At 49.3% G+C, this 22,500-nt stretch overlaps 1 protein-coding gene across 3 annotated transcripts in view; it reads right to left on the bottom strand.

Annotated features, from left to right (window-relative positions):
• lmo3 (LIM domain only 3) overlaps positions 1-10,103 on the bottom strand; it is a 45,072-nt gene extending 34,969 nt beyond the window's left edge. The window contains exon 1 of one of the 3 annotated variants that reach the window (XM_035402491.1): positions 9,105-10,103. Coding sequence is in view for 1 of the 3 variants with exons in the window: in XM_035402489.1 (XP_035258380.1) it covers positions 2,472-2,496 (25 nt within the window). In the remaining 2 variants the exon portion in view is untranslated. Of the gene's footprint in view, positions 1-2,471; positions 2,934-3,821; positions 4,237-9,104 lie in introns of those variants that run through there. The other 2 variants (XM_035402490.1, XM_035402489.1) reach the window with 2 other exon arrangements.
• Between the last annotated feature and the right edge of the window lie 12,397 nt (positions 10,104-22,500).

Raw genomic sequence — 22,500 nt, 5'->3', positions numbered from 1 at the left:
TCCTCTTTCAGTCAAAAGCACATACATTTAAGCTTGTTTAAATTATGTAGTTAACATTTAAAATAAATCCATATTCCAGTTTTACTGAATATAAAAAAAACATTAAACATATGCATTCTGTATGTACTGTGGCTGCGTAGCTGCATATGTGTTGAGGCTCTATTCTATTACACTAATGAGGAGAAGCTCCTGAAACAGGAACAGTCTAAAGTCACCGGGCTGGAACATTACCTCATACGACAGCTGCAGCTGAATCACACGTTCTGCCGTCTCTCTGTCCTCAGAATGTGCTCGACACATTATCATAAAGGATGTTGCGATGAAATGTTGTTTTTTAAACACTTTCAGTAGTGAGGTCACAAATATGTGATCAGAACGTTCTTAACTGAACATTCTAATGCTGATGTAACAGTCGCTGCTGGTAATTTAAAGCAGTGGAGTTCTAGAACACAGACTCTGAATTTTGTAAAAACATTCCAAAAAAAACCTACTCCTCAAAGGTTAAGTGACAGTCCATACCTTGGTATTGTCCTTGTGCACATCAAAGATTTATCAATGCAGGGCACTTTTTGTTTTTATCGTGGTCTCAGTGATCACAGTGTAGGTACTGAACAGGGCTTATATTGGGGTTAAGTAGAGTACGATGGCCGAACAGGGCATATATGTGTTATGGGGTTAAGTGGAGTGTAATTGCAATAGCCTGGTGGACTGTAGCCACAGACCAGAAACTTGATCCTAAGTGTAAGCTAAATGTGTTTTAAAAATGTATGCTAAGTATCTGACGTATGTACAAGTAAATATTAATATTTACTTTTAAAATCATTTTCGTAACTTATTTCATAAAATAAATGAACATTGTGTGGAAACACCAAAGCAATGAAAAACGGCAGCGCTTAGCGCGCCACAGTACAGACAGAGCTTGGCTCCAGATACCCGTTATAACAAGCACAAAAGACACAGCTGCTTCGGTGCTGAAACAAAACCTTGAAAAGTGACAATGTTCGCCAGAAATGCGTAAAAGAAAGTTACATTAAATCTGAACTGTTTCAACGACCGGATACCAAATAATATAATAAAAAGTAACTACTTGTGGCATGTCAACAATGCGCCACGTTAATAATGCTTTTACGTAATAACACACTGTCCTCCGAAATCTCTTCACTCTATGCTCTTACCAAACATTTTGATACTTTGGTCCAAGGATTCGTTTAAACAAAACGTTTTGTTTTCTTGAGTGTTAAGGAACACTTGCGTCATACAACAGTTTTTATTTTTAATTTTTAGGGAAAACAACTAGAGCCCACATCAAAAAGGTTTAAGGGTCGTTGTGTTTGCGGTAATGAGAAGGCCCCATTTATTTCATTTCATTTGAGCTGGTGAGCTTCTAATTGGCTGGATCGGATCGTAAAAGGCGCACACGGTTGATCGCGTCCATTGTGCCGCCTTGTTATGCGCCACTCATGCGCACCGTCTCAGCTCGACTGGTTAACACAACAAAGTAACCGCAACTCATTAACAAACGAAAGAGTGTCAACTCTCCTTGGTACACAGAGGTTTGAATCCCAAACTATGCAGTTCACGTTTACACACATTTTATCTGTTCAGCCTTTAACCCAGTACCGTTTTGCGCAAAAACTATGCCACCTGCACCTAGTTCTGAGTTTTTAGACCTGCATAGGAAAAACAAATTGTCGATAGGGCAGTCTATTCCTCGCAGTAATAACGCTGGACTGGGCCTAAAAGGGGTTGCTTCTGCTCGTTTCCCACAGAACCCCGCGGCTTCGGTATAAACTATTTTGGTTATTTTCCAACGCCACTGCTGTCCGCGTGTCCCAAATCAGACCGATAATACTCTGCTTCTTAAGCACGGGGAAATCAATACACGACCAAGTGACGAGAACACGCCAGACGGAGCAAAGAGCCAATTTGATTCCCCCTTCTCCATCTCAGCTGCAGGACACGGAGACGCTGACATTTTCCCACTCTTATCAGTTTAATTACAGTTGCCATGGTAGCAAAGTGCTACTGCTTGGCAAAGGCCAATAAGAGATTTGCGATCGCGAACCCAGTTTTCGATTCAGATTGGCGTACAACGAAACTAAACCAGTGGAAATCACTTTTAGAGTTAATGTGGCCAGTCTTTGATGCAAATATTCTCTTTATCTCTCTTCAGTGGGAATATGTTTCGGTGAACCATTTAACCCACAACAACAACTGGCACAGCCTGTCGGGTTTTAAACAAGGAGAGAAACCGCAACACAAATAAACAGTATTTGACACAAATGGAAGACATTATTTCCCATTATGTATCCATAATGGCTATAATTAACTGTATGTATGGGGGAAATGTATATGCTGTAAACACACATCGCGTTGTAGAACATGCCACGAATCACTGAGCGAAGTAAACTGTAAAAGATTCACGGGAAATGGAAAAGGAACAGAAGGAAAGGCCACATAATGCATCTTACCGAAACTTTTCTCCCTTTTCTGCATTTGTTGATTCTCTTCCGCGCCCGAAACACCATGCAACTACAGAATCCAAACGCGATATCTCCGCTTCTGTGGTTCAAGTGAGCAGCTGTATGCACGAGGGTTACTCGCTATTGTTCCAAGTAACAATCCAACCTCGCCGCAAAATGCCAAGATGAAAAGGGGGAAAGAACGCGAACAGCCTAACCGAGAGGCGAGAAGGAGAAACGAGCTCGCGATCGCTCAACGCCGCACGTAAACCGCGTTTGTGACAACAGCGCTGGAGAATGGGAAGACGGAGCAGCAGCCAGTGCGTGGCGCGCGGCGGTGTGCAAATGACAGCGGATGACAAAGGCACATGCTTGCCCCTTCCCAGAGCCGTAATCTCATAATCCTCCAATACCCCATGCGAGCGCGTGTTACATGCGCCTTCGGTGCGCTTACTGCAATGCTTACGATAAAAACACACTAGCTTTATATAATACCCCAATCACCCACGCATCGTGTCTGAATTCAGGCATTTATCGAATAAATATATGTTCGTATTAACGACACGATAATGTCCTGCATTAATCTACGCGAGTGCCACAGTTAAGGTATGTAAATCGCAATGTAATTACAATGCATTTTTTGTTTGACAGCTTTTGCGGTTTAGACGGGAACAGCTGCATCTTCTGGCTTATTTTATCCTTGATATTGTAACGATTGCTGTTCTTTCTGTTTTTGTTGTTATTATGATGATGATGATTATTATTACTATTATTATTATTATTATTATTATCATCATCATCATCAGTATTGTGTAATTATTATGTGTTTGCTATCGCGTTTTTCATGTTACGTGTGAAATACCACTTTTAAGATGTATGGAGTGTCACTCCAGTTTTGTGGGAAAAACTTGAACTGTTTAACGGGAATAGGGGTTGCGCCCATTTATACACAATCATTCATTAAAATGAAACTGCGTTCTTAAAGTACTCCAGAAATTCCCGTACTCTCGGCGCAATGATTACCTTCCAACACACAGTTTATCCTGAAACAGCGCAGGTAGGATATTGTGTGAAGTAACGCTGATCCATCAATCTAAAGGACAGTCTGAGTAATCGGAATTTTAAAAGAGTGTTCAACTCTCCACAACAGGCGATGCCAAAATGTGTGTATCCACAAAATTTCCATATGCGTAAAAAACATACCTATGGCAACACATAAAAACAGCAAATTAACAAAAACAATGTCCAACGTACGTGTTGATATAAAAATGAGCAGTTTTTTACGCGATTCTACAGGCAATAGCAAAAAAAAAATCTCATATCCTCACATCATAAAAGTGTAGAATCCCCTTTACTCACCTTCTTAGCCAAGTTTACGCGAAGGACTCACTTAAAAACAGGCACCGTAGTGCAGCTTCCAACTATATCCCTCAGAGCTAAAGTTCATAAAACAGGCATTGCCCAGACGGATCTGTGAGATCTTTAACTTAAAAATAATGAGGTCCGCATGGATCCGCGAGCAGGTTGTTGTGCAACCGCGCTACAGGTGTTCGCTTACATCCGCTGCTCAGCTGTCGCGTGGTATTCTGAGGGCTCGGAACAACGCGCCCATCAGTGACTGAGAGATGTTGAACAGTGAACCCGCGCTTTATTATCTACAAGCCCAATCCCTCACCGGTGAGACATAGCACGGCAAAGAAAAGGTCAGCCAGTTATTACGGCGAGATAGAGCAACTCGAGAACGCGAGCGAGCGCGTTCTTGGACACGCACGCACGCACGCGCCCTCTCTCTTTCTCTGTCTCTCTCACTCTCTCTCTCTCACACACACATACACACACACACACTGCTGAATGCACGATGCCAGTGATGTGGACTTCGCGATGCCATCGCGGTGACATGACAGATTTCCCCATAGTTAAGATATTTAGTCCACGGACCCCTGGCCCGCCGACGCTACTGTACGCAGCTCTTGGTGGTTCGTGCTTGCACTGGTCGAGGCGGTCCGTTAATAAAATGTACATTTACTGTGGTATCTTACTGCACGAGAAGTAGGACTTTTTTTGCAAAACCCTTAGGCTAAGCGGGGGATGGCACTCAGTGTGACTGGCACAGCGTCTCCTTTCTTCTCGGCCCACGAACGGTTGTCTGCCCGTGGACGAGTGCGAGACTACTGTAACTACACTCCGCCTGCACGCCAGACGGCCACAGCTAAATGATTCTTATTAAATCACACTTGGACCGCGCGCCCGCCATGCCGGTTGAATGGGGTGAAACCAGGTAAAGACAAACGCATCCGCTGAATTTACTGTCCACTTTTCTGTTTAGCTTCTTTCGTGCTTTACTGTTATATGGTGTTCTGTTCTCCGTTAATTAAGCATCTATATTAATTTTTGTATGCATTAGTCACATTGTTTATTTAAGGACACCGAGCTCCTGTCGTATCGAATATTTATCAAATTTACAATTTTTTCTCGCTGATGCGTAAATGAAAAGTTTTCTTAAACTGACAGGTTGAGTTTGAGCCCCATCATTTATAAGTGGAAGATGTGAAAACTGCAATATGAAATTATAATAATAATTATAACCTGATAATCTAACCTGGTATATTTGTAGACAAGTAAACTTATAAAACGGCATTGATCATTTATGGTCGCTGATAATTTTCCATTGACCGTGTAAAAAATATTTTGAATTTGCGCGTACACACACACACTCGCAAAGACGCACACATGCTCACACACACGCACACACATTTGGCCCTATTAATTTTCAGGGTAAACACACAGGTCTTAAAGGAAAGCAATTTATAGACCTCTTGAGAACCATGCTTTTGATGAACAGGTCAGGTGGTGTCAGACACAAAAAGGGGGTGTGGTCAGTTTTTTCTCCTTAAGTGTCCCCCTTAAAAGTTAAAGAGAGATGCGTGCTACACCCCCCCCCCCCCCCCCCAAAAAAAAAAAAAATCCAAAATGCATTAAATAAATGACCAAATATGTATTATGAATATGAATGCGTGTATTATGAACATTGATGAATATCACACAGGGTTACGTGCTGATGTCATTCAGTTAGAGTGTGCTGTTGAATTCTGAGGTGAACAGAAATGGTGCAGAGGAGTCTGGGAGTATTTTCAGGTGTGTATGTTCATAAAGATTAAAGCACATGATGAAACATGTTGGTCTGCAGTGTGATATTTGCCCCGTTTTCTGTGTAACAGCAGTTATTTCAGTACGAGACACATTTCATCTTCCACAGTGTCAAAACATTTCAAATTGCGTGTATTTTATTTGAAAGGTTAAATATTAGAGCTGCACTGCATCGTCATGACTTTATTTTAATGATTGCATGCAGGTATGATTTTTTACTTGTAAATGTAGAACTAATTTAGCTTTCATGCACATGACAATGAATATAGTGTAATAACTGACACATTCTGTGTTCATCTGTGCTCAGTGAAATATATATATTTTTAAAACACATCCACTTAGGTTTCAAAAGCGATGAAAAATCACTTTACCATGGACAGATGAAAGGAGCCCGGCGGGCAGAACACGGCGGGCAGTGCCACCCTCAGCACCGGCTGCCCTGCCGTCACGCTTTCACCCACCGCTCTGAACTCTCAGACCGCACCACTGCGTTTGGAGTGCTCCCAAACATGTTCTGTCAAAACACAGAAACAGGGTGCAAACGCTGTTCTGCAGTGGGTCTGAAGTGTCATGATTATATTTGTGCTGTATCTGGCAAAGTACACACGCACACACACATGCACAAAACACAAAAATAAGAAAAATCTCACTCTTATTATTTATTATTCAAATAATGCTAATAATTTTGCATGAATATATCTCCTACACCTCCTCTCTGCAATTGCACGAGCTCCCTGCGTAGCTTGCGGAGTTAGATGTGTTTAAACTGCTCAGTGTGTTTTGTGAAGGTGGCAGGCTGTAGAGAAGCGTAGCTAAGTGCTAGTGGCTGTGGCCCCTGTGTGCTGCAGTGTTTCTGTGGCCCCTGTGTGCTGCAGTGTTTCTGTGGCCCCTGTGTGCTGCAGTGTTTCTGTGGCCCTTTGTGCTGCAGTGTTTCTGTGGCCCCTGTGTGCTGCAGTGTTTCTGTGGCCCTGTGTGCTGCAGTGTTTCTGTGGCCCCTGTGTGCTGCAGTGTTTCTGTGGCCCTGTGTGCTGCAGTGTTTCTGTGGCCCTGTGTGCTGCAGTGTTTCTGTGGCCCCTGTGTGCTGCAGTGTTTCTGTGGCCCCTGTGTGCTGCAGTGTTTCTGTGGCCCTTTGTGCTGCAGTGTTTCTGTGGCTGTCTGCTCTAGTGCTGACCCCTAACCCTACCCTACGCTCTCCCGGCTCCTCATTCACAAACTCACTCTGCTACCTGTGGCCTGGAAAAACCCAACTCCCACTGCTCCTCCTCTCAGCCAATGGCACGAGAGCACAGCTCCCACTGCTCCTCCTCTCAGCCAATGGCACGAGAGCACAGCTCCCACTGCTCCTCCTCTCAGCCAATGGCACAAGAGCACAGCTCCCACTGCTCCTCCTCTCAGCCAATAGCACAAGAGCACAGCTCCCACTGCTCCTCCTCTCAGCCAATGGCACGAGAGCACAGCTCCCACTGCTCCTCCTCTCAGCCAATAGCACAAGAGCACAGCTCCCACTGCTCTTCCTCTCAGCCAATAGCACGAGACCACATCTCCTACTGCTCCTCCTCTCAGCCAATAGCACGAAAGCACAACTTCCACTGTTCTACCTCTCAGCCAAGAGCACAAGAGCATTTTGAATAGGTGGGAGGGAAAGAGTGAATGAGAGAGAGATGGACAGAGAGAGAGAAAAATGATGAAAATGATGAGTGATGGCAATAAAGAAAGAGAGAAACAATAGATATCTAAACAAAAACAAAATGACTTGGAAAATATGAATGAATATTGTTTCCAAGAGAACCGTTTTTTTATTTATTCTTCCACCCCTCTGTTTTCCTGTCGTCTTCCTCTCGCTGTGTCCTCCTCTCCTCAGTGACTCTGCTCCCCCCCGTAGACTCGGCTGGCTAATTTACCGTCACTGATTAGTGCGTTTATGCAAATCTTTGTTTAAATAATTCCTGTAATGAAACGGCAGGACTGTTCATCAGCAGCGTGGCGCCGGTGCGCTCTAATTAGTGTTGTGTTTGGGCTGCCTGTGTCAGTCCCCAACCGAGCTTCTGTCTGGGGCAGCGCCTCACCCAAAAACACGCCTTCACCCTCGCCCCAGCGCCGCGGCTCCCACCCTGTCCCCTACGGCCCGCCTGTGAGGCAGGGCGAGTGGGCGAGCGCGTGGGGGGGTGGGCGAGCGCGTGGGGGAGTGGGGGGGGGGGGGTATCTGTGGGACGATGCTCTCTTTACCCACGGAAGGGGGTTTGGAGAGAGGAGCGGCTGAATTAGGTTCCACAGACGGGCCCGAGCCCAGGCGATAGTTAGCATGCACGTCCACACCGCTCATTTTCAGCCTAAAATGTAGGGATAATTAGATGGGTCATAAAATGCTCCCCTCCCCATTATGAGTGATGAAATGCATTACAGCTGACAGGGTATTACCTGCAAGTAATTAGGGTTTGTCATGAATTAAATTATTTCAAAGCGGCTATCTGGCCAATCAGGCAATCTGCGGGGAGATGCTTTAAAGAGAGAGCGGAGGAGACGCGGTGCGGAAGGAGAGGCAGGAAGACCGAGAGCAGAGCACTAACCCCTTACTTTATTTTTTATTTCTTTCTCTTTTTTTCTTTTTGCTTGCCTCCCTGCTCCTCCTCTCTCGTAATCACATGAATTATTCACAGGGAAACATAATCATAAAAAGGAGGGGAGGGGTGGGGGGGGGGTTGGAAGATGAAGAACCGTACCTAATGTGCTCCGAGGAGGTGATCTCGCCCCCCCCCCCCCCCGCCAGTGCAAAGCGATCCGGCGAACAAGAGGTGGAATATAATCATTTTCTGCTGACACCCCAGTGAAAGAACATCATTAACACTCAGGGAAACTCAGCTTGTTATTTCACTGCCCCCTCAAACACACCGAGCAGCGGCCCCCTCTGTCTGCATTTCTCTCTCTCTCTCCATCTCTCTGTCTCTCTTTCTCTCTCTCTCCCTCTCCGTCTCTCTCTCTCTCTCCATCTCTCTCAGTCACTCTCTCTCTCTCCGTCTCTCTCTCTCTCTCCATCTCTCTCCGTCACTCTCTCTCTCTCCGTCTCCCTCTCTCTGTCTGTCTCTCCCCCCCCCCCCCCCCTCTCTTTAACTCACCCCGCTGGAGGCAGGACGGGAGGAATATCGGCGGAGGAGAGAAGAGGAATGGGCAGGTTAATGCAGCCTCCCTGGCTGAAGGTTGTTCTGCGCAGGGCAGGCACTTTCTCTTTCTGCAGCGGCTAAATTAAGAGTTTAATTACAGCGTCTCGGGGAGAGAATCTTTTCCGAAAGGATTGAAGTAAAGAGCTATTTCCTGGTCCGATTACCCTAGCCTGAGCCTCCTTTCAGGGTCTTCTCAGACTTTTCATTTCATAGAAGCGCCTACTTAATCCGCCCCCCCTCCCCCCCCACCACTACCCCAACACCCCCACTCCAAATACAGGAAGCCCTGGAAACATCTTCCAATCCAACAGCACACAAAAGAAAATAAATAACCTACCTTTTTGTGAAAAGGGCCTTTGCTGATGTGGAATTGGAGTTGTTGAAGGTTCCTCTCTCCTTCCTCCTCCTCCTCCTCCTCCTCCTCCTCCTCCGCTACTTTCTGGCGAAAGTTAGAAAAAGAAGTGGAGCGGAAGGCTTTCCTCTCCTCTCTTTTCTATCTTTAATTGGGCTAAAGCTGCATGTTCTTCTCTTCTCCACCACCTCCTCTTTCACGTTCTTCCTCTCCTTCGCTGGGGGGCTCTTGTTTGTTATTCACGGTGTTAGTGAGGGACGGTCAGGGCTGGGCGAGCGCCAGCGGTGATGGGCGGGTTCCCCTGGCGACGGCGTTCACACACGTTCCCCCGGCGACGGCGTTCACACACGTTGCCCCGGCGACGGCGTTCACACACGTTGCCCCGGCGACGGCGTTCACACACGTTCCCCCGGCGATGGCGTTCACACACGTTCCCCCGGCGACGGCGTTCACACACGTTGCCCCGGCGACGGCGTTCACACGCGTCCGCCCCAAAAAAACACAGAGAAAAGAAAGCGATGGCGAGAGGGGGGCGGGGAGGGGAGGGATGGAGACCCGAAAAGTTGACACAGGTAGGGCACCTGGAGGACCCGAGACGGCGACAGTAGACCCCGCTCCTCTGGAGAAGTACACCTGTCTACCCCCTCTCTCTGTCCGCTTGCCGACTGGCTGTCTCCCGCTCTTCTCTCTCCCTCTCTCTCTCGCTCTCTCTCTCGCTCCCTGGCTCAGACCTGTATGGCCCAGCCTGCCTCTCTCAGTATTTAAGCTCCTGTTCAGGTCCCTAGTTAGCAGCCTCCTTTGGCTCCTCCACGCAGCTGACAGGCGCAGTTAGAGAAGGCAGTACATGTTGCTCTAATGGACCTCATTAAGCTCTACTTACAGATGTTCTCTTAACATAATTGATCTGCGGTGAGTAGAGAGGATGGCAAACTTATTCCCTAGCCCCCAATTATGCTCGGGTAATTAGATCCCCAACCTCCAATTCTTCACATTCACCCTTCTAACATTCCAAAATATCAAAGTATCTCTCTCTCACAAAGCTACCCCCCCCCCCCCTCCCACCAGCCGCCCCCCCCCCCCTCCTCTCCCCCTCCAACCGTCTCCACTCCTCTCCTCTGACAGTATTGACAGTCAGATCTGCTAACCTTTGTAGTGGAGGCAGATTTAATAGTGCATTCACTCCATTGACAGAGCTCAATCTTCTCCTCTTTTCTCTCTCACCCTTTTTCCTCTCCTGTTTCAAAACGCTCTGGGAGGGGGAGAGAGAGGGAGGGAGAGAGCGAAACAGAGAGAGAGGGAGAAAGAGAGAGAGCGAAAGAGAGGGAGGGGAAAAAAAACTTACTTGTGTAGTTTGTACTTTTGATAAAAGGTGGTAATGATAAGATGTGACAGGGAAGGATCTTTTTTCGTAATGTCTTTTTATCTCTATTAATTCCTGTGATGGAGACTTTGAGGAACAGGAAAGGGGGGGAAGGTAAGGCTGGGGTACGCGGGGAGGGGGGGGGAGCAGCGACACACACCTGGGACAGATGAAGCCAAACGGGCTCTTTTATAATGCCAATCAGCAGTGCTGTTATCGTCCCTCTAATTAGAAAGCGGGCTAAAACAGAAAGCACTTGGGGAAATGCTAATCTTCTGCTTTTGCACTTAAAAGAGAAGACATTTTTTTTCCGGGGAAGGCAGGCTGGATGGGCGCTGTCATGTCCTTGCTAATGGGCACCGCTCGCTCTACGAGCGCCTGCTCCTGTTCCCTCTGTGAGCGCTCCTGTTCCCCTGCTCCCTCTGTGAGCGCTCCTGTTCCCCTGCTCCCTCTGTGAGCGCTCCTGTTCCCCTGCTCCCTCTGTGAGCGCTCCTGTTCCCCTGCTCCCTCTGTGAGCGCTCCTGTTCCCCTGCTCCCTCTGTGAGCGCTCCTGTTCCTGTTCCCCTGCTCGCTCTACGAGCGCCTGCTCCTGTTCCCTCTATGAGCGCCTGCTCCTGTTCCTGTTCCCCTGCTCACTCTGTGAGCACTCCTGTTCCTGTTCCCCTGCTCCCTCTGTGAGCGCTCCTGTTCCTGTTCCCCTGCTCCCTCTGTGAGCGCTCCTGTTCCTGTTCCCCTGCTCCCTCTGTGAGCGCTCCTGTTCCTGTTCCCCTGCTCGCTCTACGAGCGCCTGCTCCTGTTCCTGTTCCCCTGCTCGCTCTACGAGCGCCTGCTCCTGTTCCTGTTCCCCTGCTCGCTCTACGAGCGCCTGCTCCTGTTCCCCTGCTCGCTCTACGAGTGCCTGCTCCTGTTCCCTCTGTGAGCGCTCCTGTTCCCCTGCTCCCTCTGTGAGCGCTCATGTTCCCCTGCTCGCTCTACGAGCGCCTGCTCTTGTTCCCTCTGTGAGCGCTCCTGTTCCCCTGCTCCCTCTGTGAGCGCTCCTGTTCCCCTGCTCGCTCTACGAGCGCCTGCTCCTGTTCCCTCTGTGAGCGCTCCTGTTCCTGTGCCTGTTCCCCTGCTCCCTCTGTGAGCGCTCCTGTTCCCCTGCTCCCTCTGTGAGCGCTCCTGTTCCTGTTCCCCTGCTCCCTCTGTGAGCGCTCCTGTTCCTGTTCCCCTGCTCCCTCTGTGAGCGCTCCTGTTCCTGTTCCCCTGCTCGCTCTGTGAGCGCTCCTGTTCCCCTGCTCCCTCTGTGAGCGCTCATGTTCCCCTGCTCCCTCTGTGAGCGCTCCTGTTCCCCTGCTCCCTCTGTCAGCGCTCCTGTTCCCCTGCTCGCTCTGTGAGCGCTCCTGTTCCTGTTCCCCTGCTCCCTCTGTGAGCGCTCCTGTTCCTGTTCCCCTGCTCCCTCTGTGAGCGCTCCTGTTCCCCTGCTCGCTCTGTGAGCGATCTGGGATGACTAATAGTTGCGGTAGCAGTTGCATTAGCAGTAGCATTAGAAATAGTATTAGCAGTAACTGCCTCATATGTCATTGCTCATATCTCATGTCATATGTCATGTCATATCTGATATCTCGTATCTCATGGTTTGCAGAGTGCTAACTCTGAGCTCTCCCCTCCGTGCTAATTGTTAGCCTGCTCTGTGCAGTGCAAGCTGCAGAAGGGGCGGGTTCTCCTTTATTAGAGGGCTTCCCGTGCAGTGCGAGCTGCAGAAGGGGCGGGTTCCCCTTTATTAGAGGCCTTCTCGTGCAGTAATTGGCCGTTCTGACAGACCTGCTCAGCCATGGGATCTGAGACGCTTTTGAGGTTTTGATGTTTTGCAATTTAGAGCTGCTTTCATGACCAGTGACTCGGGGCCGGGTAATTGAGCGCTCTAATCTTATTCTGGATTGTGTGATGTATAATGATGTTTTGGAAATTAATTTCACTTCATAAACCCACAGTTCTATTAAAAAGGACCGCTCTTAATATATTTTTTTAAATGCAGGACCAAAGAAAATCTCAATCAAACATGGGTATTCTCTCCCCCTTTCTCTCAGTTAAAGTGAATTCTTCATCCGTTCAGTCAACTCCAGCATCAAATAGCCATGTTCACCTGCAGCATGAGGAGAATATGGGCCTCCCTCTCGCTGGGATGCCTTCCTGTTGACCTCTTCTGGGGCAGAGCAGAGAGAGGAATGTCCCTTTGGCTCTGCCGATGCAGTCGGGCTTCTGGGTGTTAGGCTGAGCGCCCAAAACCCAAAGAGCACAGCTAGGAGCTCACCAGGGGAGCACTGCCCCAAGAAAACACCCCGCTCTGTAAACACTGTGAACACTACACACACCCCTCACCTGATCCATAAACACTGTGAACACTACACACACCCCTCACCCGATCCATAAACACTGTGAACACTACACACAGCCCTCACCTGATCCATAAACACTGTGAACACTACACACACCCCTCACCCGATCCATAAACACTGTGAACACTACACACACCCCTCACCCGATCCATAAACACTGTGAACACTACACACACCCCTCACCCGATCCATAAACACTGTGAACACTAAACACACCCCTCACCTGATCCATAAACACTGTGAACACTACACACACCCCTCACCCGATCCGTAAACACTGTGAACACTACACACACCCCTCACCCGATCCATAAACACTGTGAACACTACACACACCCCTCACCCGATCGATAAACACTGTGAACACTACACACACACACCCCTCACCCGATCCATAAACACTGTGAACACTAAACACACACACCCCTCACCTGATCCATGAACACTGTGAACACTAAACACACACACCCCTCACCTGATCCATAAACACTGTGAACACTACACACACCCCTCACCCGATCCGTAAACACTGTGAACACTACACACACCCCTCACCCGATCCATAAACACTGTGAACACTACACACACCCCTCACCTGATCCATAAACACTGTGAACACTACACACACCCCTCACCCGATCCATAAACACTGTGAACACTAAACACACCCCTCACCCGATCCATAAACACTGTGAACACTACACACACCCCTCACCCGATCCATAAACACTGTGAACACTAAACACACACACCCCTCACCCGATCCATAAACACTACACACACCCCTCACCCGATCCATAAACACTACACACACCCCTCACCTGATCCATAAACACTGTGAACACTACACACACCCCTCACCTGATCCATAAACACTGTGAACACTAAACACACACACCCCTCACCCGATCCATAAACACTGTGAACACTAAACACACACACCCCTCACCCGATCCATAAACACTGTGAACACTAAACACACACACCCCTCACCCGATCCATAAACACTACACACACCCCTCACCCGATCCATAAACACTACACACACCCCTCACCTGATCCATAAACACTGTGAACACTACACACACCCCTCACCTGATCCATAAACACTGTGAACACTACACACACCCCTCACCCGATCCATAAACACTGTGAACACTACACACACCCCTCACCCGATCCATAAACACTGTGAACACTAAACACACCCCTCACCCGATCCATAAACACTGTGAACACTACACACACCCCTCACCCGATCCATAAACACTGTGAACACTAAACACACCCCTCACCTGATCCATAAACACTGTGAACACTACACACACCCCTCACCCGATCCATAAACACTGTGAACACTAAACACACACACCCCTCACCTGATCCATAAACACTGTGAACACTACACACACCCCTCACCTGATCCATAAACACTGTGAACACTACACACACACACCCCTCACCCGATCCATAAACACTGTGAACACTAAACACACCCCTCACCCGATCCGTAAACACTGTGAACACTACACACACCCCTCACCTGATCCATAAACACTGTGAACACTACACACACCCCTCACCCGATCCATAAACACTGTGAACACTACACACACCCCTCATCTGATCCATAAACACTGTGAACACTACACACACCCCTCACCTGATCCATAAACACTGTGAACACTACACACACCCCTCACCTGATCCATAAACACTGTGAACACTAAACACACCCCTCACCTGATCCATAAACACTGTGAACACTACACACACACACCCCTCACCTGATCCATAAACACTGTGAACACTACACACACCCCTCACCCGATCCATAAACACTGTGAACACTACACACACCCCTCACCCGATCCATAAACACTGTGAACACTACACACACCCCTCACCCGATCCATAAACACTGTGAACACTAAACACACCCCTCACCTGATCCATAAACACTGTGAACACTACACACACCCCTCACCCGATCCGTAAACACTGTGAACACTACACACACCCCTCACCCGATCCATAAACACTGTGAACACTACACACACCCCTCACCCGATCGATAAACACTGTGAACACTACACACACACACCCCTCACCCGATCCATAAACACTGTGAACACTAAACACACACACCCCTCACCTGATCCATGAACACTGTGAACACTAAACACACACACCCCTCACCTGATCCATAAACACTGTGAACACTACACACACCCCTCACCCGATCCGTAAACACTGTGAACACTACACACACCCCTCACCCGATCCATAAACACTGTGAACACTACACACACCCCTCACCTGATCCATAAACACTGTGAACACTACACACACCCCTCACCCGATCCATAAACACTGTGAACACTAAACACACCCCTCACCCGATCCATAAACACTGTGAACACTACACACACCCCTCACCCGATCCATAAACACTGTGAACACTAAACACACACACCCCTCACCCGATCCATAAACACTACACACACCCCTCACCCGATCCATAAACACTACACACACCCCTCACCTGATCCATAAACACTGTGAACACTACACACACCCCTCACCTGATCCATAAACACTGTGAACACTAAACACACACACCCCTCACCCGATCCATAAACACTGTGAACACTAAACACACACACCCCTCACCCGATCCATAAACACTGTGAACACTAAACACACACACCCCTCACCCGATCCATAAACACTACACACACCCCTCACCCGATCCATAAACACTACACACACCCCTCACCTGATCCATAAACACTGTGAACACTACACACACCCCTCACCTGATCCATAAACACTGTGAACACTACACACACCCCTCACCCGATCCATAAACACTGTGAACACTACACACACCCCTCACCCGATCCATAAACACTGTGAACACTAAACACACCCCTCACCCGATCCATAAACACTGTGAACACTACACACACCCCTCACCCGATCCATAAACACTGTGAACACTAAACACACCCCTCACCTGATCCATAAACACTGTGAACACTACACACACCCCTCACCCGATCCATAAACACTGTGAACACTAAACACACACACCCCTCACCTGATCCATAAACACTGTGAACACTACACACACCCCTCACCTGATCCATAAACACTGTGAACACTACACACACACACCCCTCACCCGATCCATAAACACTGTGAACACTAAACACACCCCTCACCCGATCCGTAAACACTGTGAACACTACACACACCCCTCACCTGATCCATAAACACTGTGAACACTACACACACCCCTCACCCGATCCATAAACACTGTGAACACTACACACACCCCTCATCTGATCCATAAACACTGTGAACACTACACACACCCCTCACCTGATCCATAAACACTGTGAACACTACACACACCCCTCACCTGATCCATAAACACTGTGAACACTAAACACACCCCTCACCTGATCCATAAACACTGTGAACACTACACACACACACCCCTCACCTGATCCATAAACACTGTGAACACTACACACACCCCTCACCTGATCCATAAACACTGTGAACACTACACACACCCCTCACCTGATCCATAAACACTGTGAACACTAAACACACCCCTCACCCGATCCATAAACACTGTGAACACTAAACACACACACCCCTCACCTGATCCGTAAACACTGTGAACACTAAACACACACCCCTCACCTGATCCATAAACACTGTGAACACTAAACACACACCCCTCACCTGATCCATAAACACTGTGAACACTAAACACACCCCTCACCCGATCCATAAACACTGTGAACACTAAACACACCCCTCACCTGATCCATAAACACTGTGAACACTACACACACACACCCCTCACCCGATCCGTAAACACTGTGAACACTAAACACACCCCTCACCTGATCCGTAAACACTGTGAACACTACACACACCCCTCACCCGATCCGTAAACACTGTGAACACTACACACACCCCTCACCCGATCCGTAAACACTGTGAACACTAAACACACACACCCCTCACCCGATCCATAAACACTGTGAACACTAAACACACACACCCCTCACCTGATCCGTAAACACTGTGAACACTAAACACACACACCCCTCACCTGATCCATAAACACTGTGAACACTAAACACACCCCTCACCTGATCCATAAACACTGTGAACACTACACACACCCCTCACCTGATCCATAAACACTGTGAACACTACACACACCCCTCACCTGATCCATAAACACTGTGAACACTAAACACACCCCTCACCCGATCCATAAACACTGTGAACACTACACACACCCCTCACCCGATCCGTAAACTCTGTGAACACTACACACACCCCTCACCTGATCCATAAACACTGTGAACACTAAACACACCCCTCACCCGATCCGTAAACACTCATTTCTGTGTTGAGCTTCCTGTCAGGAGCAGAGGTGAACATGGCGGTGCGTGAGCGCTCTGACGAGGCTTCGCCTCGGCCTTCAATCACCCCAGACTGAAAACGCGCGGTGCAGCGATGAGACGCAGATCCAGCTCGTGAAAACTGCTGTTTCTTTTGTCTCCTTATTGAGAGAGAGAGATCCTTACAAGGCTCGTTGTTTGCTGCGATGCATACAGTAAATGTTTTTTTTTGTTTGTTTGCTGCCATATTGATTTGATATAGTGTCAAAACAAAGCCTCCCTGTTTCCCTCAGTACGTCTGCTGCAGACGAGCTGAAAAAGCAGCACAAACAAACATTGGAGTCCTGGAGACAGACTGACAGGTACCCGTGTGCGTTCGGAGAGGAACCCTTCCTTCCCCATTTAGCATTTTATATGTTAGGGTTTGATCTGATAGTGAGCCGTACTGGTTTTAGAAAAATCCCCTTTTCCTCAATTTATATTACATTCAACCCATTTACAGGCAAAAGAGAGAGAGAGAGAGAATGATTCCTGATGTCTCTGACTGTAGATTCAGAAAAGCTGTTATTCATAATTCACACTCTGTGTGATGCTCTCTTTTTTTGCTCTCTGTTTGGCTGAAAGTTAACATTTTTGTGTATGATCATATACCGAGCCTACACTTAACTTCTGGGCAAATAAAAATTTACTTGGCAAAGCATAACATAGCATGACATAATGATGAGAACGGGTGATTCAGCTCACACCTCTTTCCAAACTAAACTGCCCAGTGCTGTTACCTACAGGCTAGATACTACCTAAAGACTCGATAGCATCAAAACAAGGGAATGTAAAAACTCCAGCTTTGATGAGCTGAGCCAGACGTGCCACTGCGATGCAGGTGTTTGTCCTGCGGTTGTGTACGTTCAGCATGCAGCCGTGTAGTATGACCTGAGTAATATCGCAGTGAACCTCCCTGAGATCTGAGCGTGCGTGTGCGTGTGAGCATGTGCGTGCGTGTGAGTGTGAGTGTGCATGTGAACGTGCGTGTGAGCGTGAGTGTGAGCGTGCGTGTGAGCATGTGCGTGTGTGTGAGTGTGAGTGTGCATGTGAACGTGCGTGTGAGTGTGAGCGTGCGTGTGAGTGTGCACGTGAGCGTGCGCGTGAGCGTGCATGTGAACGTGCGTGTGAGTGTGAGTGTGAGCGTGAGTGTGAGCGTGCGTGTGAGTGTGAGTGTGAACGTGGTGTGAGCGTGAGTGTGAGCGTGCGTGTGAGTGTGAACGTGCGTGTGAGCGTGAGTGTGAGCGTGCGTGTGAGCGTGAGTGTGAGTGTGAACGTGAGTGTGAGCGTGAGTGTGAGTGTGAACGTGCGTGTGAACGTGAGTGTGAGCGTGCGTGTGAGTGTGAACGTGCGTGTGAGCGTGAGTGTGAGCGTGCGTGTGAGCGTGAGTGTGAGTGTGAACGTGCGTGTGAGCGTGAGTGTGAGCGTGAGTGTGAGCGTGCGTGTGAGTGTGAGTGTGAACGTGGTGTGAGCGTGAGTGTGAGCGTGCGTGTGAGTGTGAACGTGCGTGTGAGCGTGAGTGTGAGCGTGCGTGTGAGCGTGAGTGTGAGTGTGAACGTGCGTGTGAGCGTGAGTGTGAACGTGCGTGTGTGTGCGTGTGAGCATGTGAGTGTGAGTGTGCATGTGAACGTGCGTGTGAGTGTGAGTGTGCGTTACTGTCTGGGTCAGGTGTGCTAGCCGTTAGCCGTGAGCCGTTGCCTGCGTAGTCCTCGTGCCGTTGATGCTACCCTTGAGCGCGGCCTGATTGACGCTGGGAGGCCAGGCGTTATAAACGTCTCTGATATCTGCTGGCTTCCTCTCTCCCGCTGTCCCTGAGCTGCTCTGCTGCGATTTCCGTGTCCAGAACGGCACATTTCCGACTTCAATGAACCTCAGTAGCAATCAATCAGCTTTAATCCAAAACCAATTTACTGCGCCTGAATAGGACCTATCTTTTAATCTCTTGCTGACAGTCTGCTGCTGCCGTGTCCAGCATCAACGGACAATTAAAATAGGGCTAATCAGGTACGTGCACCACAAAAGCTAACACTTTCACTTCCTTCTTTGTGCAAGTTAGTTTAATAGCAGTGCCCAGTGCCTATATCGCTATTTAATAGTGATGTAGTCATCTGTGTGCTTACACACGCGTGAGTGAGTGAGTGAGTGAGTGAGTGAGTGAGTGAGTGAGTGAGTGAGTGAGTGAGTGAGTGAGTGAGTGAGTGAGTGAGTGAGTGAGTGAGTGAGTGAGTGAGTGAGTGAGTGAGTGAGCGAGCGTGTGTATGTGTAATAAGTGATAATGTTTGTTTACTGTTCAGATTTGTCTGCGTGTTTTTGAGTACAGTAGATGCTGGTCTAGCTGGAGGTGCTTTTTTTAATCTGAGGAAAATACTGAGCATTAAATGCAGAAGTAAAACCAGGAGAGGTGTCCTGCAGCACATAAAAGCACACCTGTCTCTGATCTCACACACTCCAAAGCTCTTCATCTGAAGCCCAAGTCTTTTAAATATTAATCTGACTGGCAGGCAGCAGACGCTGGGCCCGCGGTGCTGCTGCTGGGATGCGTCTCGTACGGAGCACACGGCTGGGTAAGGGGCTGCAGACTGAGACAGGCTGAGCAGCGCTCCTCAGTGCACACGGCTGGGTAAGGGCTGCAGACTGAGACAGGCTGAGCAGCTTTTATTTGCAGTGAGGGGGTCTGATAATCGCGTGAGAGAAACGGCTCTCAAATGCGCCGCTAACGATTAGCGCAGAACGTGAGCGCCACGGAGAGCGTCTCCATACCGCTGGAGAGAGGGCCGGAGAGCGTCTCCATACCGCTGGAGAGAGGGCCGGAGAGCGTCTCTGTACCGCTGGAGAGAGGCCCGGAGGGTTTCACACGCAGATAGCATCCACAACGCGTCCGCTAGCGAGCGATCGCGGCTCGGAGATCTGATCTGTGGCTGCTGTGTGAGTCTGAGCCAGCAGCCTGCTGTGTGTGCAGCGCTAAGAGCATCCACAGCTGCTGCTGCAGCACTCCGGGCTTCATTCATGAGTCCTGTGTGTGTCAGTGTGTGCGTCAGTGTGTGTCTGTGTGTGTGTCTGTGTGTGTGGCAGTGTGTGTCAGTGTGCGTCAGTGTGTGTGTCTGTGTGTGTGGCAGTGTGCGGTGGCAGTGTGCGGCAGTGTGTGTCGGTGTGCGGTGGCAGTGTGCGGTGGCAGTGTGCGGTGGCAGTGTGTGTCAGTGTGCGGTGGTAGTGTGCGGTGGCAGTGTGCGGTGGCAGTGTGTGGCAGTGTGCGGTGGCAGTGTGTGGCAGTGTGCGGTGGCAGTGCGGTGGCAGTGTGTGACAGTGTGCGGTGGCAGTGTGCGGTGGCAGTGTGCGTCAGTGTGCGGTGGCAGTGTGCGGTGGCAGTGTGTGGCAGTGTGCGGTGGCAGTGCGGTGGCAGTGTGTGGCAGTGTGCGGTGGCAGTGCGGTGGCAGTGTGTGACAGTGTGCGGTGGCAGTGTGCGTCAGTGTGCGGTGGCAGTGTGCGGTGGCAGTGTGTGGCAGTGTGCGGTGGCAGTGTGTGTCAGTGTGCGGTGGCAGTGTGCGGTGGCAGTGTGTGTCAGTGTGCGGTGGTAGTGTGCGGTGGCAGTGTGCGGCAGTGTGCGGTGGCAGTGTGCATCAGTGTGCGGTGGCAGTGTGTGGCAGTGTGTGGCGGTGGCAGTGTGTGGCAGTGTGCGTCAGTGTGCGGTGGCAGTGTGTGGCAGTGTGTGTCAGTGTGCGGTGGCAGTGTGTGGCAGTGTGTGTCAGTGTGCGGTGGCAGTGTGCGGCAGTGTGCGGTGGCAGTGTGCGGTGGCAGTGTGTGGCAGTGTGCGGTGGCAGTGTGTGGCAGTGTGCGGTGGCGCTCATATGGACGTGCTTCAGCGCTGCGAGGCCTTTTACTCTGCGTTCAATATCCAGTCAGCTCAGCTTTATACGGCTTCATAATATAATTAATATATGAAACAGACTGTTTTTGCTTTATAGCAGTGTACTGCTCTGTTGAATTAGAATAGAAATTGTTGTTCCTTTCTCCAGTTCACTACAGCAGGTTCAGATGCAACCGCATTGTGTCTTTTAATGCAGTATTTCTGAAAGGTTTCACTCTTACTAAAAAAGCAAAAAATGTTCTTACTGACTCCAAAAAACATTGGCCTCACCTGACACAACCTTATCTGTATACTAACGTGAATAGACCAGTCTAACCTTGCGAGCAGGATCCTGGTATAACCGTTTTCTCATATAATCCAGACCAAGGTAACGTCCTTATTTCTGCAGAGGCTTCTATAAGGTGGATTGTGTATCCTCACAGAAAACCTTACTGAATGGTGGAGTTTACAGGGACGTACAGACTTGTCTTCTGGTTGTGAGTGTGTGTAGGTGTGTGTGAGTGTGTGTGTGTGTGTGTGTGTGTGTGTAGGTGTGTGTGTGAGTGTAGGTGTAGGTGTGTGTGTGTGAGTGTGTGTAGGTGTGTGTGTGTGTGTGTGTGTGTAGGTAGGTGTGTGTGTGTGTGTGTGTGTAGGTGTGTGTGTGTGTGTGTGTGTGTGTAGGTAGGTGTGTGTGTGTGTGAGTGTGTGTGTGTGTGTGTGTGTGTGTGAGAGTGTGTGTAGGTGTGTGTGAGTGTGTGTGTAGGTGTGTTGGGGGGGTGGGGGGGTGGGGGGGGGTTAGAAGGCGGGGCTTTTCTCCTGTCTGATCCCCCCTGCTGGGATGCTGTCTGCGTTAAGTAAGCATGACTCTGCACAGGTACAGGCTGCCCAGGAGCACTGCTCATTAAGAGGCTAATTATGGCCTTCTCACAGCGATGACATCACCGCTCCTCTCCCGCTGTTATCCCTGTCTTTAACCAATCACAGCCACGTGTCTGACTGTCCTCCTTAAGAAGGGAAGGCTCTCATTGGTCAGACGAGCACCCCCTACATTTCTGAGCCATCTGCGGGCGAGGCCACTCTGCCCACCGTACCCAGACGCGTGCCAGTGAGCCTGGGTACTGCCTCACTTCCTGCCCGCTGCTTCCTGTGCGGAGTGAGGGTGAGGGGAGGCCCAGGGTGGGTAAACACAGAGCGTGCTTGCGACACGCGCTCATTCTGACACGCTTGGGGCTTGACGGGAATCTGCTTTGGCATAAAAACAGCAATTAGGCGGCAGCTTCACGCGGCTTTTGGTTGGGCGCTGTTCCGGATGGAGCAGAGGCTGGTG

The sequence above is a fragment of the Anguilla anguilla genome, chromosome 19 (genome assembly GCF_013347855.1).
Source record: "Anguilla anguilla isolate fAngAng1 chromosome 19, fAngAng1.pri, whole genome shotgun sequence".
Taxonomy (NCBI): domain Eukaryota; kingdom Metazoa; phylum Chordata; class Actinopteri; order Anguilliformes; family Anguillidae; genus Anguilla; species Anguilla anguilla.
Note: the sequence above shows the minus strand (reverse complement) of the source record. Positions and strands in the feature narration are given on the sequence as shown.